This window comes from Diuraphis noxia, unplaced genomic scaffold (assembly GCF_037042655.1).
Source record: "Diuraphis noxia isolate RWA-SAM2 unplaced genomic scaffold, SU_Dnox_SAM2 contig0001, whole genome shotgun sequence".
NCBI classification, from domain to species: Eukaryota; Metazoa; Arthropoda; class Insecta; order Hemiptera; family Aphididae; genus Diuraphis; species Diuraphis noxia.
Genome location: NW_028301711.1, coordinates 95114574 through 95129743, shown reverse-complemented (window position 1 = coordinate 95129743; position 15170 = coordinate 95114574). Strand labels below are relative to the sequence as shown.

General features: G+C 28.4%; 3 protein-coding genes across 6 annotated transcripts in view; 1 reads left to right on the top strand and 2 right to left on the bottom strand.

The window, feature by feature from the left end:
* The window catches only part of LOC107167597 (uncharacterized), a 49106-nt gene that overhangs the window by 23660 nt on the left and 10276 nt on the right, over positions 1-15170 (top strand). For all 4 annotated transcript variants that reach the window (XM_089217990.1, XM_089217989.1, XM_089217991.1 and 1 more), the window contains exons 13-14: positions 7281-7502; positions 8523-8676. In XM_089217990.1, coding sequence (XP_089074116.1) covers positions 7281-7502; positions 8523-8676 — 376 coding nt within the window. The remainder of the gene's footprint in view (positions 1-7280; positions 7503-8522; positions 8677-15170) is intronic.
* LOC149062529 (uncharacterized) lies at positions 1022-2308 on the bottom strand. The gene is made up of 2 exons (XM_089217993.1): positions 2190-2308; positions 1022-2122 (listed from the first exon to the last, which is right to left on the bottom strand). Exons 1-2 carry the CDS (start codon positions 2263-2265, stop codon positions 1641-1643), a joined length of 558 nt encoding a protein of 185 aa, XP_089074119.1. The 5' UTR covers positions 2266-2308; the 3' UTR covers positions 1022-1640.
* On the bottom strand, positions 2430-4496 carry LOC149062528 (uncharacterized). Its single transcript, XM_089221891.1, has 5 exons — positions 4227-4496; positions 3582-3712; positions 3370-3474; positions 2680-2869; positions 2430-2617 (listed from the first exon to the last, which is right to left on the bottom strand). Exons 1-5 carry the CDS (start codon positions 4405-4407, stop codon positions 2430-2432), a joined length of 795 nt encoding a protein of 264 aa, XP_089078017.1. The 5' UTR covers positions 4408-4496.

The window sequence follows — 15170 nt, the reverse complement described above, 5'->3', positions numbered from 1 at the left end:
TCAACATTTTTAATGGAGGAGACATATTTCCTACTTCTGATTCCCCATAATCAAAACCCTGTTTTCGACTATTTAAAGTTTCTAAACTAAAATAATCTGCCTTTATTAAGTTTAAGATAATATGAGACATGTTATAAATACAAATCCCCTCAAAAATATCGTGCATTAAGTCAACTGAAAAGTTCTCAACAACATGAAAAGAATTAATTGTATTAAATATAGAATTTTCATTAATTCCAGTTAATCTTAATTCGTTTTTTATAACATCTTCTCTGTAATTAATTTTGTTACGTAAGGAGCTAACAATTTCAGTGGCAAGAACACTTGTACTACTTTTGTCCATACGACAAAATCGACAAAAGTAATTTGCTGAAAATGATTTAGAGAATCCTAAAACAGTATTGACTCCCAAATTATCTCCTACAATCAAACCAATAGAAAAATAAAGTTTAACACATCTATCAGGAAGCTTTAGTTCAATTCCATTATTTTCTAAGTCAATTAACTCATAAATTAAGTTGTAAAATACTTTATCATTTCCTAAAGACTTAAGATCTTTTGAATTAAAAAGAGCAGCAATAAAAATGTTTTTCAAATTAGAACGTAACCAATGAGGAGCTGTGGGGAAAGAATAGTACACGCCTAAAATTGATGATGAGTGTGGGCCAAGTGGGTTATTTACTTCAAACTCATCAAAATATAAAAAATAAGGAATCACAAGTTTATTTGGATGTAATAACATCTTTTGTTGCCATAACTCAGAATTAAGAAAATTAGTATAGCCTACATTATTCATGTTTATAGAGTTATGATTTTCTAAAAATGAATTCAATACACCATGCAGTTCAAAGTATTTCTTCAACTGAAATTTTATTGGAAATATTACACCTTTACTTTTTTTTTCATCAATAGTATTGACAGTATTTAAAACAATGTTTTCAACTGTATTATTTAAAGTCATAATTTTTGGCTTCTCATACAATTCCTTATCTTCTATATGTTTTAAAAATCTGTACTCTGTATTTATGTCAATAAAAGGATTCTTACAAAAATCTGTGATTATATTTAGTGATTTTTTTATGTGAGGGTCTGTACAGTTATTCATTATTTTTGTTTCAATTTCTTCTGCAATAACTTTAGTTATGAGTTGAATAACATCAGTTTGCAATTCTAATGTTGTTTTTCTTGAAAAATTTGGCTTACCATAATATTTAAGTGTAAATTTTAATACTGAATCTTTTAACAAACCTACATTTATTGAAGAAACATGGGACATATCATCATGAACTAAAGAGTTTGTATTACAGTATGAGTAATTGTCAGAAGAGTCAACTTCCATAATATGTACATTAGTAGGAAGATTTTCATTATTTAATGATTTGGCGTAGATAGGATTAAAATTATTAATTTCAGATTTCATGTGTTTGGAAAAAGATCGAAAAGATGTAAACTGTTGAGAACAATTAATAACACCACATTTATAAATTGAGTTTGATTGTAAAGAATGATATATTTTTAAATGCATAAAGAATTGCTCTAACTGGGTTAATTTTAGGTTACAAATATAACAATTCAATTCCATGCTTCAAACATTAAAATAATAATAAAACAAATTGAAAATGCAAAATAAAATATTAAAACTAATCTTTTAAGTCAGATATAACAGATAATAGTGAGGAACTTTTTACATCATTTTCAGTATCAATACCATAAAAACACTTCTGGATAAATGTCCAAACTAGCAAAGATTCCATAGGATATTTTAAGTTAAATACATGAATTATTTTGAAACAAACATCGACAGCTTTTACAATATTGGGCAATTTATAATAAGTGTTAAAATAGTAAACAAAGAATTGTTTTGAAGTTATATAATCATCTCCTACTATGCATATTAATGGTTGTAAAGTTGTTTTCATAGAAAAGCAATTATCAATTTCACTCTGAATTTGTACATACAGGTCATTAGTTGTGGGAACAAGGCGCATAAATGATTTTCTCGCATCCGCTATACTTGTCTTGGTAATGCGTTTAATTTTGGTAACTTTATCAATTACAATGGACTTAGACGTTGGAATAATCATAGAACTCAAAAGTGCAAATATTACAACATTTCTAGAATCTGTAACACATAACAATAACAAACAATTAAGTCTGTACTGGGAGATATACTTTAGATTCAATCATACCTAATTCTATATCAGGGTTTTCAGTTATCTGCTTTAACATCTCTTTACTGTTTCCATCCTTTACTTTAGTTGTCATTAAGGTTAAGATTTTTGGAACCAAATGTGACCACTTTTCAAAAAATAAGTCACCAGCTCCAGGATAAATATACTCAAAATCAATATTTATCTAAATAAAAATAGAATAATATAACATATTTTACCAAAAACACAGTTAATAAATATTCTTGAAATATATTAATCTTATACCAAGTTATGTCCAAATGACTGTTTATATAGAGGCCAGTCATCTAATATATGGTTAATTTTTGTATCAGTATTTATAAGAAATTGTCTACGGATAAGGACTGTTTCTTGCCATTTCATCAAAACTTCTTCTAAAGGTTCAACATTGTATTGGAGCCATCTTTTAATATGCAGTAAATTCTGGTCTGTAAGGTAATAAATTTAAATTTAAAAAAGCTGAACAAACAAATAAGATTTTGTTTTTAACCTTCAACTTCAAGAGGCAATGAGATATTATGGTGTAAATCATTAGAAGTGCTAGTGGAAGACACAACTTTTGAATTAAAAATTTTCTTGGGCCATAGGTCATGCTTTCGTAATTTGCTTATTGTATTGTGGTACTTCTGATACAATAACCCTTTTGGTTTTTGTTTATTGACGTTCAAATAATATGTTTCCTATAATACAAAAATTATGAAAATTGTAGAAATACTATAACAATAATATGAATATTTAGTTTTAATATTAAATATATTTAATTTAAATATTATTCACAAACCTTAATTTCAGATTTAAAAAGTTTAACTATTATATTAGCAATGTGTTCAAGTGATTTGGGTGATGCATTTATTTTATGTTGTATTAGGTATTCTATTACTATATCTGCCAATGACTTCCTAAACCCATCTGTTAATTTGTTGTGATTTTTATAATATGCCAATATCAAATTACCTTTCCCAGAATTTCTTAAAATGTCTTCAATATTAATCTATAATTATCAATGTTAATTTTGCAATCTTAATAATTGTAAACATACCTAATTTATAATCATATTATACTGGTAAATTAATATCTTAAGTAGCTAACTGTTTAGCCACTTAAACTACACTAAAATTTTTAAATTTAAATTACTATAAATAGTATTTTTATGTTTTTTTAAATTTAAATATGAACTTACATGTTCCTTTATCAAATCATCGCTGCAATCTTGGTGGACCAATTCTGATACTGATGAAGACTCAGACGGTGCAGTCGAATTATCTGTAGAATCTAAATGGTCATGCTACCAAAATTGCAAGACAAAATAAATAATATAATTCAAAATAATTTTAATATTATATCATTTATTAATCTCAAATTCAATATAATGGCTTTAATAGTTTAACTTACAACTATTTTGTTTTGCCATATGCGTAAGTGATGTTCAAAAATGATTCTGTCGCCTAAATTATCTAATGGACAAATTAAATTCAAATGGTTTTCTGTCATGTACTTTAAGCTTTCTATTGTTATTCCATGATCTAAACAAAAATATTAGTTCCAGTTTTATATAATATATATTGATGTATAGATAAGCCTATATAATTTTGTTTATTATTATTATAGAAATAAAATATATATAGGAACTAAATATATACATATAGGTACTAAATACTAACTAATAAAATAATTTAGTAACTACTACCTATAGTATTATTTATTAGATAAGTTATTTTTATAATTTAAATGACAATATTACATTTAAATTTAATTTGGAAAAAAAAATAAAAGAAGAGTGTCAGATGGTTAGTTTGCTGATTCAAACTTTTAGCTTTAGTATTAGAGTGAATTTACCAATAATTATCAAGCTTAAAGTTATCATAACTTGCATAAAAATTTCAACGTAAAAACACATATTCTTAACTTTAATTAAATAATTGGTAAATTGATTCAAATATTAGTTAACAAAACAAGTTAGGGGGTACTGCTGAACACAAATTTACTATATAGTGCGCATTTAACTAATAATTAAAATATCATTCAATAGGTACCTACCAACAAATATATTAAAAAAACAATCCCCTTTCAATTGAATTAATGTATCCAATAAAATGCCAGTATTTTCATTAAATGTATTACTCATCAAATTTTCATCATCATCGCCAATCATGTCAATAGGCGAATTTAGTATAAAAACATTTGTTGAGTCTGTCACCTGCAGCAGCTGGTCTGCCATAATTCGGTATACTCTATATTAGGTTAGACAGTAGACATATACTATATATTATATTTATATATATCTATACATAATACACAAGTAACTATTCTAAATACAGTGCTTGGAAAGTTCCATTAAAAAAGTAATGAATTCAAGTTCACGTTCATCTTATTAATAAGGAACTAAATCGTTTCTCGTTCCTAGCTTAAAGAAAGGAACTAGTTTCTTTCCTAGTTCCTAAATATAGAGTACATTTTATGTATAATTTTTAAACTGTATTAAATATTGATATAATTTATAGCAACAAATTGTTCAATAAATTAGGTTGTTGATTTGTTTCTAAAATGTTTAATTAATTAATTTCATACAAATTAAGGCCTATAAGACCGCCGTGACTGACTCGACATTTTGTAAACATTGTCAATAATATTACAAAATCATTGAAACGAGTTTCTTTAAACGCGTTTTCCTTCCAAGCATTGTTTAAATATTAAATTACCTAAGACCTAATAGTATAAAATAAGTATATAGGTATACCAATATGATGTACTTACCGATTTCGAAACTTCAGTAATGAAATAAATTGCAGTATTGAATTAATACGAATTAAATAAACGCATAACTTCGTGTTTCACAAAATCACTATATTAATAAATGGCGATCAATTGCTGAATGATGGCGAATGCTGAAAAATCGACTATGCTGATAACGTGAATGCGCGGACCGCGGGGCAAATGGGACAATAATTCTATTTTTATACAAAAATAATTGAATTAAAGATAAAATCATTGGTTCTATACCAATAACATCATAGAAATAATGTATAAACATTTATTTATATTAACTTCAAGTAAATCATCTAATAAAAATGATGATAAACTTTTTATCTGAAATAATTAAACAAAATATATTTTTTCATTAAATCAAGTAAATTAAATTAATTAAATTGATGACATTTATGGATTTTTATCATTAGTTCTAATCTGATTTGACATGAGTTTAATTAACTTACAAAAGTTCAAAAATAATGAAAATATGTCATAAAAATTGTCTCTATATTATTATTGATTTTATTATAAAACATTTGTAGGTGATTATGATTTAAATACTTGAATATAATTATTTTAATTATTTTTTTGGAATATAATTGATTATTAAACATTAATTCAATGGGATATTTTTATAATACAATCAAAGTAAATATACTTAAATTAATAATATTCTCATGGTTTTTATGAAATTTCTAATTACTTTTAAACCAATTTTAATGCTACAAATTAATGATACTCAATAATTAAAACCAACACTAGTTTTTTTCTGAGTGTTGTAATTTGATCTACACCGCTGCTTAATTCAAGTAAAGAATAACTAAAAGTTTTCTATTTAATTAATCTAATTAATAAATCACAAACGTTAGTATGTTTAGTGAGCAATTCATATGAAAATAAAATAAATAAAAATGGATTTCCGTCTGTTTATCTTTTATGCATTCCAATTCTAATTGGTGGACTGATTGCGACGAAATTTGATGGAAGTATAATTGCAATATTTATCCAAGCGTGATTATTGGAAAAACGTATAAATTATGCATAATATATTATATTATAAAGCATTTAAAAAAATGATAAACATACATCATACATATATGGAGATATAGCTATATAGATAGATACCTATTTATATATCTGTTTGTCCTATATAGTATATACATTCTTAAACAGCTGGACAGATTGCGACAAAATTTGGTACAGAATTTTATTAGACATATAGGCAGAAGACAGACTAAGTCAGAAAGTGATATGCCTAAATATTTGTCAATTATATTGATAAAACGAAGAAAATTACATAATGATATTTGAAATTGAATATCGTTGTAAGATTATAATATATTTTAACCGCTATCTATCATTATGTATAAAAATATACTGTTAGTATCATCACATGAAATGAATTTAACACACAGTATGAACCATATAAGAGGTAGAATTTTTAACGGGCTACGAAGTGCATGGGTTCAGCTAGTATTATCTAATACTTTTAAACGAATTTATATATAAATTTATTATTTAAGGTACATTTATTAGTTAAATTGATATTTCTTGATAAATTTAAGTCTTACACGAAAGCAACTATGATTAAGTGTTTTACTGTTAACGTCTTAATTTAAAAGAAAAAAATGGGTATTCATCAATAAATGCAATTTGCCAAACAATTTCACATTTTAGGATTGTTTATGTAACATTAGAGTTTGCAATTGGTTAACAATGGCGCCCATATGTTTAGGTAAGGCAACTGTCCGACCTTTGAAAGTGGATGGGTGGGTCGTTGGGTGGTTGTGGATGGAGGTAGGATATGATTGTGATGTATAAAAATAATCCATATAAGAAGAAACAAATATAAATATTCCTGAATATCAAAAACTGACGTGATTTGGTTAGGTGTCTCTGGGTTATTCATTTTTGTACTTTGCCTACCAATAAAAACTGAGTTCAGCATTACTGTTGGTTAAAAAATGTACTGTGTCATGAAAATATTTTGTAAAAATCACCTTCAAAAACTTAAGATAATATATTAAAATATACAATTATTTAAAGAACAGGTAGAATAAATGATACCGTATTTTTATCACAATCCATATTGTAATGAAACGAATAATTTCGTCTCAAATTTTTAGTGAGGAATATAGACCATCAGGGATTTTACTTCATAATTGTATTTTAAGATGAGTTATATATTAGTAATACAATAATTAAATGTATATAAGCAAGTACTCATTTTAAAATTAAAAGAAGAAAAAGTTCATTGCTCTTGTGCAGTTTATATCATTTAGTTGGATCCTAGCTATAACCATATTAATTTTATAATAAATTATTTATATATTTTTAAAATAGTGCGACACAAGTGAGCAGTTGCGGAACGTGCAGAAAATTAACGTTGTTCATTTTAGCTATAAGCCGGAATTTTCATCATTGTTTGGGTTATCTTTGAAGGAAGCTGACACCGGGATCATAGCACAGGAAGTGCAAGCAGTTCTGCCAGAAGCCGTCACCAACGCCGGCGGCATAGCGCTGCCCAACGGAATTGTGTATGACGACTTTTTGGTCGTGAACAAAGTGCGCTATAGTCGATTAGATAACATAATTTTGTTTTTATATGGCATAGGAATTTCCATTGGGTATAGTCTAGGGAGGTCCTTATTTTTCCAATCTTAAGATACATTTAAACATAACTATTTGCATATAGATTTTAAAGAATTTTATGTATTAAAAAGTTTCACTATTGGATCCTTAATTGTTTTTAAATTATTAACATACAGTCGTATTTTTGTATGCAATATTAATTATTGTTTCCTATGTTTATTTTATTTCACAATATTGGCAATATTGTTATTTTATCGGACATTTATTTACGGACGACAACTTACTCATAATAATAGTGACTATTGAATAAAAATGTATCTTAATAATGTATAATTAATTACGTAGTATTTTGAATACATTATTATAATTTTTGAACTTTATTAAATTGATATGGCACTTATACAAGGTAGGTCAGAACTCAAAAGTAAAATGAATGACACTTTTTTAAATCATAATTCAAATGTTAAAATATAATTGTATGAGACAAACGTAGGTATATGAAATGACATCGTCTGAAATAGCAGTAACCTTTTTTTAAATCGCGAATCACTTGAGCGTGTAGTATTTGCACTATGGTTAAAAATAACTCGTTAGCGCGGAATAGGTCCTTTCGGTCTTACTGACTGAAATGTCGTAAAGTTCAAAACTCGTCTGAATTGGTTGACTTTGAAATTATGATGGCTGCACCAGAAATAATGGGACGAACCATCTGGATAACTTCAAGACATATTTTCTGTCAACTTATTTAATTCATTATTTTGGTACAGGTCTTAAGACAAAAATGAATTTTAATTTTTCTTAAAGCCGTCAATATTTTTCCAAAAAATCATTAAGTTATCAAATATTCATGGTCAGACACTTGGCGGTTTAGTATACTTTTAAAAAGATTTCTGGTAACATCTTTGGACCTATTTTATTTACTCGTATATATTATTAAACGCAATCCATTGATATTAAAACATATTACATTAAACATACATTTTTCACACGCAGGATCGGATCTTCATGGAGAATGTCGGAGCCGTAAAAGAGTTGAGCAAAATTACCAGCCATTTGGAAGCTAGAATAAGTGAATTGGAACAGGACCACAAGCGTTGTTTGCTTTTAGCAGACAATCATTCGGGTATAGCGCTATCGGATTTAACCAGTAAGTATTGATCAATCCATCATGAGTTGAAATTATCTTATTGTTGCGAAGGGGTGGTATGTACCTTCCTGTGAGATGATGGTGAAACGGCGAAAACCAACAAGATACGGCTGCAGGTCCTCTCTCCGTCACATAGCTGGTTATCGTTGTACCTAATATTTCCGTACGATAAAAATAACTCTTTCTTTATTATATACGAGTTTTCATTGGGAGTTGGTTGTTGTCGTAAACATGTTTTTATTTTTTAGAAATTTTTCATATGAAATAATGTAATATCAAAATGCATTACTAAATATAATGTTATTTCAAATAAAATGGCTGCAAGAACCAGAGCGTGATTTATTTTTTAATCAGCTCGTTGGCTTATAGTTATTTTAACTGAGTTAATATTTATATATTATCTATCAATTTTCAAATATATATCATAATTATGAATCATGTTTGAAGAAAATAATTAAGCTAGGAGCTGTTTTTATTTGTTTTTCATTTGTATGATGCACAAGTACTATAGAACATATCAACAAAACATTCCTACATTCCCAATAATTATGGTTAAATAATATTACAATGAACACAATTAATGTTAAACATATCTACGTATCTAGTTGATGTATTGATTTTACAATTTTTCATCGTTTATAATATTGATATTCTAAATTGTTTATAGAGTTTAGCTACTTATTTGGTACAAATGAGTGTGTATTTATCGGAGTATTTGCACTTCAAAGCCAATTTTTAAATTTTGCATTTTAAAGAATTTCTTTAATGATGTCGTTTTAAACCTGTACTTTATATTTGGTCAAAAGATACCAAATAAAAGTGTGAAAAATCTGTATACTTTATAATTAACGAAATTTATGAATAAGTTAGTCCACAGGCGTTTAATTATTTGGAAAGATGGAAGGTGGAAAGATAACCATTCTTCACTTTCCTTTGTCAAATTGAAATGTAGCATCGTGTTGTGGGCTTTATGGCACTTTGAACATTTTTTTGTCGTTGTGTGAACGTATACATATTTTGCACAACTTTAATGCACTTATTACTTTATTTATTCTGTCGGGTATTGGTAATACTAGAAATGAAAGACACTTATAAATAGTATGTGGTAATTTACAATCGTAGCATTCAGTCATATTGGTAGCCACGAATAAATACGTTTTCTTCTTGGGATATCTTTTATTGAATTTCTTACTCATTTGTGATACCGATTCAACAGTGTCTACTATTTTAAAGCATTTTTCCAAAAATTGTATTAGTACTTAAATCGGTGGTATCTCTTTTTTCGGAGCAATTGTTTCCTATGCTTTTATGGTGATAATATATAATTTGCTAGTAATTAAATGAACTAACATAGATACCTAGCCACCAAGATTTTCCCCCAATGACTCCAATGCTTTTATATGACAATTTAATTTATCAATAAATTTACGCAATTGTCTGGATTCTTCGGTTATCACTGATAACTCATACAAGCCTTGAGTATGCGATTGAATAAGCACCTTTTTATTATTATACCTGGCAATCAAACTTTTCCAAGCAATGCTATAATTGGAGACGGTCGTCTCTATGCCTTGGAAGACTTGAGCCGCTTTACCCGATAACGATGCGCGCAAACGGAAAAACCTTTGAACATCGCTTATTCGATCGTTTGTTTGTACCATCACCCCGAAAATGCCAGTATACTTATAGCTGATAATTGTATTGGTGCATTAGAATTATTACAACAAGATCCACTACCATTATTTGTAGTCACTTATGGAACCGGAGCAACCATGTTACTTGCTTCATTATTAACCATAACGTCGACTTTACCGTTTTTTTCGCTTTCCTCATTTCTTCTTTCGTAGGTATATTAAGTCTTCGCACATTGAAAGAGCCTTAAAACAGGCTTTCCAACGAAGTAGGTCGTCGCTTCTTCGTTTTCTTCATAATTTAGTAAAAATTCGATTTCACCTTGGACTTGCTCAAATTCTTGCCAAATATCTCCCATCTTTTCCCAGCGGCACTTCAACTCTGTCTGACTAATTTCTTTATTTTTGTCAACATTTTCCAAATGACTTACAAATCTTGTTAGTTCGTCTTTTAATTGGCCTCTACGGATTTTGAAGACACCTAACTCGGACATGCCCTTTCCTTTTTTGTATAATCACTATCCTTACTTAGTAGTAACGGGAAAAAGAATAATAACAGTTTATGTTTTAATTATTAATTTATAGGCTTCTCCAATGATATATTTTTGAATATCGATATAGTTTTGAATTGTGCGATATCGATTTTTTTTTTTTTTTTTTTGGTACAGGTAACAAGTTTATAAATAATAAAATACAATACAATATCAATTATTTACCAAAATACATATATGATAATATGATATAGCATATTAGGTACTATTTGCCAATCGAGAAGATGGCGGAACTCGGCTTCAGTTTATACCAGGATTTACTTATCTAATTAGTACAGAAGTCTGTGTGATGAACCAATTACTTGATTTGAAATTTATGTTGATTATCAGTTGATAAAAATAGTATTCATCAGTAATATCGATTGGGGCGATCACACAACCACGATAATATATTATTATTTATTAAACATTAGTTATTATTAGTCTTATTAGCCTTTGCTCGCGTGATTTATATTTTATAAAATGAATAGGCTTCTCCAACGATATATTTTTGAATATCGATATCGTTTTGAATTGTGCGATATCGAAAAAAAATGAAGGTATGGATATATCGATATCGATATTCCGATATCTCTATGACTATCATAATAAAATTACTCAAAAAATAAAATAGGTTAGGTACCTTTTTATTGGTACTAGGTAGTAACTAGTAGGCAGTAAGTATTAGTTATTACTTTATTAGTTAACAATTAATTGTTTTAAAATATTAAATAATAAATATTTTATTCAAGAGCTTTGGCATTAAAATCAGTTCAGCTTATAAAGATTAAAGGGCTATTAATTATTATAGCCTTAAAATACAGCAGCAAAGTTCTTTTTGATAAGAATGTTGGTTGGTGGTTACTTGTTACTGGGTCTTGGCATTGTACAGCAATTTATTATTTACATCTGTTATCACTTAGCAGTTAGCAGTTAGCATAAAGTAATATCACTAATTAAATAATAAATATCAACAGGGGCTGCTTCATAAAAAAAACTTTCCTTTTTATTCTTTCTAAAATAGGTAATAAAATATAAAAACAATAAACATTAGTTTTTAACATCATCTTAAATTTTTCTTCAGTCTAGTTAGTAGAAACTAGATAGTCTCTTCGGTCTCTTCATACTTAAATTCTTTATCCTAATTTAAAAAAAAATAGGATTTTTAAATAATAAATATTAAATATTAATTTATTGCACATATATTATTCAATATTCAATAAGTACCTACCCACCTTAAATAATTATAATTTAACAATAAATCGACTATGCATATGGACATAATATTTTTAGTTTTTACTACATTATTATTTATTTTTTATTAATTATTATTTATTAGTTATTACTAATAATTAGTATGTACTAGGTACTCACTTTAATTGGTTCTCCTGTCCTCAAGAATGAGTTGAGAAATAGTAGATCATTTACTCTGGCATTAATCTAGCTCTTTTTTGTGATACAACTTGCCCGGCTTTGCTAAAAAGTCGTTCACTCGGAACACTTGTGGCCACAATGCTTAGACACTTTTTTGCCAACTTGGCAATAACAGGAAATTTGTATTCGTTAGATTTCCACCAAACTAAGGGGTCAATACTTTTTGGAACATTTTCTTCAGACTATTAGTACCGTTTCAGCTGTTGGACGCAATTATTTGCTATATCTTCATATTTGTCATGGTCGTCTTCATCATCACTGTCCGCAAGTAAAGAGTGACTTTTTTGTTTTTCTTTATTACAAGGCTTATCAACGTCGTTTTTTACTTCTTTCACAGAGCACTCCGATGTGGATGGCCGTTTTATATTTTCATTATAGGTCACATCTGCTTCATTTTGTAGTAATTCTTGTTCCAGTAATGCCCATGTATTTATATTTTCTTCTTCCGACAGATATTATAGACTGCGATAGCGTGGATCTAAGGCAGCAGCTTTGTGTATAATATTTCCCATTTTATTTTGTCTTTTTTTTTAGATCAGAGCTAATGAGTAACTTTATTTCATTTGCAATAACACTGTCTGCTGATATACATTCAACAGAACTTATCAAGTTCTTAAATAATCTTCCAACAATTGATAACGTTACATATTATCACAACCAAGAATTTCAGTAGCCGATTTAAATGGTTCCAAAATGTTTATTAAATCAGCAATAATTTCATTTTGACTTATTGTTATGTACCATTCTTCAGTCATACGGTTACTTCTTAAACAATTATTAATAGCATCACGGTTTTTAAATATAATCACCATCATATCATGGGTAGAGTTCCATCTAGTTACACAATCTTGTACCAGTTTAGTCTTAGGAATTTTAAGTTGGTCTTGTTCTTCTTCGAGGCTGCGTTGAGCCACTGCACTTCTGTGAAAATGGCCAACTATTTTACGAAGCATCATTAGAAGTTCTGTAATTGATTGATGTCTATAACTTATAGCCAGTTGTATGCTATGGGCAGAACACCTTTTTAACACCAAATTTACTTCTTCCAAAGTTTGTACCGCCTTGGTCATATTTGGTGCATTGTCACAGACTATTGCACAGACTTTTCTATCAATTTCCCAATAATCCTTAATAATTGTATTAAGATTATTCACAATGTTCGATGATGTGTGAGACTCTTCAATGTTCACTGTCTCTCAGGGGCGGATCTTGGATATTTTGATAGGGGGGGCACATATAAATTATATAATGATTCTTTGATGATATAATTAATAATACATACTCTTATTTTTAAACAAAATTGGTAATAATAATAATAATGATAATAATAATGTTGATTACATAATATCACATACCATATAATAATAATTTATACATATATGTAGTCATTAATAAGTAAATAAGTAAAAATATTTTATACGTGTCACATTTATACGTATTATAAGTTTTAATCCCAAATAAAAATAAATCTAAAAAATACAAATAAAGTTCTATTAAAGAATGTATGAAAGAAAATTACAATTTGGTTAAGCTATTTTTAAATTAATAACTCGATAGTTTTCTATAGGTATGATTAACGATTAGCAGCCGACAATAACGAGCGTACACGCAGTTAATTTTAAAAAATAGAAATAAACTACCCAATATATTAGTATATTTTACCGTATGGACGACGCTGCCTGTCGTCCAAAACTTGAATACATATAAGATGTATAAGCGTCAATAGACAATAAATATAAACGTAAAAATATGCGATTAATCAGCGCTTGTGAAAAAAAACATACTTCAATAAGTTAATAAATGGTTTGTCACAATTACACTAAGCTTAATAGTGGTGGTTTTGGTTGTATTGTTATGAAATTAAAAATATAAACTTACATTTAGCGTTGAAGCGTAGCCCTTCGTCTGTAGCAATTTCACAATTACACTATTATTTTATAAAAATTATAGTGTTATAACTTATAACAGTGCTGTGTGCTTGTGTGCAGTACGGCCAGTACGAAATTAAATTGTAAGTACCTATACCACGTCGTTGTCGCTGCGTCGCAGCGGTGTCGCGCGTTAAGATAACGCAAGACGTGTGCTCCGGGCCTAATGGTTATAAATAGAGATCGATAAGATACTAAGCTGTAACTCCTTTTATCAGTTTAAATGTACCTAATATTAATGATTTTACTAGTAGGTAAAAGGTAGTATTATTTTTATTTACAACTGTATTTTTATTTATATGATACTCGTAGTAACATAAAAAAAATGTTGATAGAAAATGGACAGGGGGGGCACGTGCCCCTGTACCCCTCCCCTGGATCCGCCACTGCTGTCTCTAACACTCTACTTTTTAACTTCCAATTTTCAATGCAATGACATGTAAACACCAAGGTTATTATCGGTTATTTTAACGGCTCGTAATCAATTGTAAGACAAATAGTAGGTATTTTTTGAAGATGGCTTTTAAAGTTAATTTTTTCTTGTGAAGTTATATGATCAGATAGTCTTGTTATAGTTGAGTTACTACTTACTAGGGACAACATATTCAGGAACAGCCAAATTCATAAACGCTCTAAACCCTTTTCCTTCAATAACATTATACGGCCGTACATTTCTAACAACAAAGTTCAGTAGACCTCTAGTTAGCTCTTTGTGTCGTTTACTATTGTGTGACAATTTAGACTTAGAACTTGTAAAAAATGATTATATTGTGGATGTTTCGGATTTAGAAGGGCCTTTTGTGCATTGTTGTAAGTGTGATTTTAGATTTGTTGTGTTACCGGAGTATGCTATTAACAGTGAGCAGTTACGGCAAGTAACTTTTTTAGTATTTGTTATTACACCACTAGAATCTACTTTAAAACCAAATGTCTTCCATACATCACTCCGCGCACCAGCTAATGACACAAGT

Excerpts from the sequence above, each read along its gene's own strand:
- LOC149062529 (XM_089217993.1), bottom strand. The coding sequence starts at position 2,265 with ATGACAACTAAAGTAAAGGATGGAAACAGTAAAGAGATGTTAAAGCAG. Across the intron at positions 2,123-2,189 it reads AAACCCTGATATAGAATTAG|ATTCTAGAAATGTTGTAATA; the intron begins GTATGATTGAAT and ends TATGTGTTACAG.
- LOC149062528 (XM_089221891.1), bottom strand. The coding sequence starts at position 4,407 with ATGGCAGACCAGCTGCTGCAGGTGACAGACTCAACAAATGTTTTTATA. Across the intron at positions 3,475-3,581 it reads TATGGCAAAACAAAATAGTT|CATGACCATTTAGATTCTAC; the intron begins GTAAGTTAAACT and ends CAATTTTGGTAG. Across the intron at positions 2,618-2,679 it reads ATTGCCTCTTGAAGTTGAAG|ACCAGAATTTACTGCATATT; the intron begins GTTAAAAACAAA and ends ATTACCTTACAG.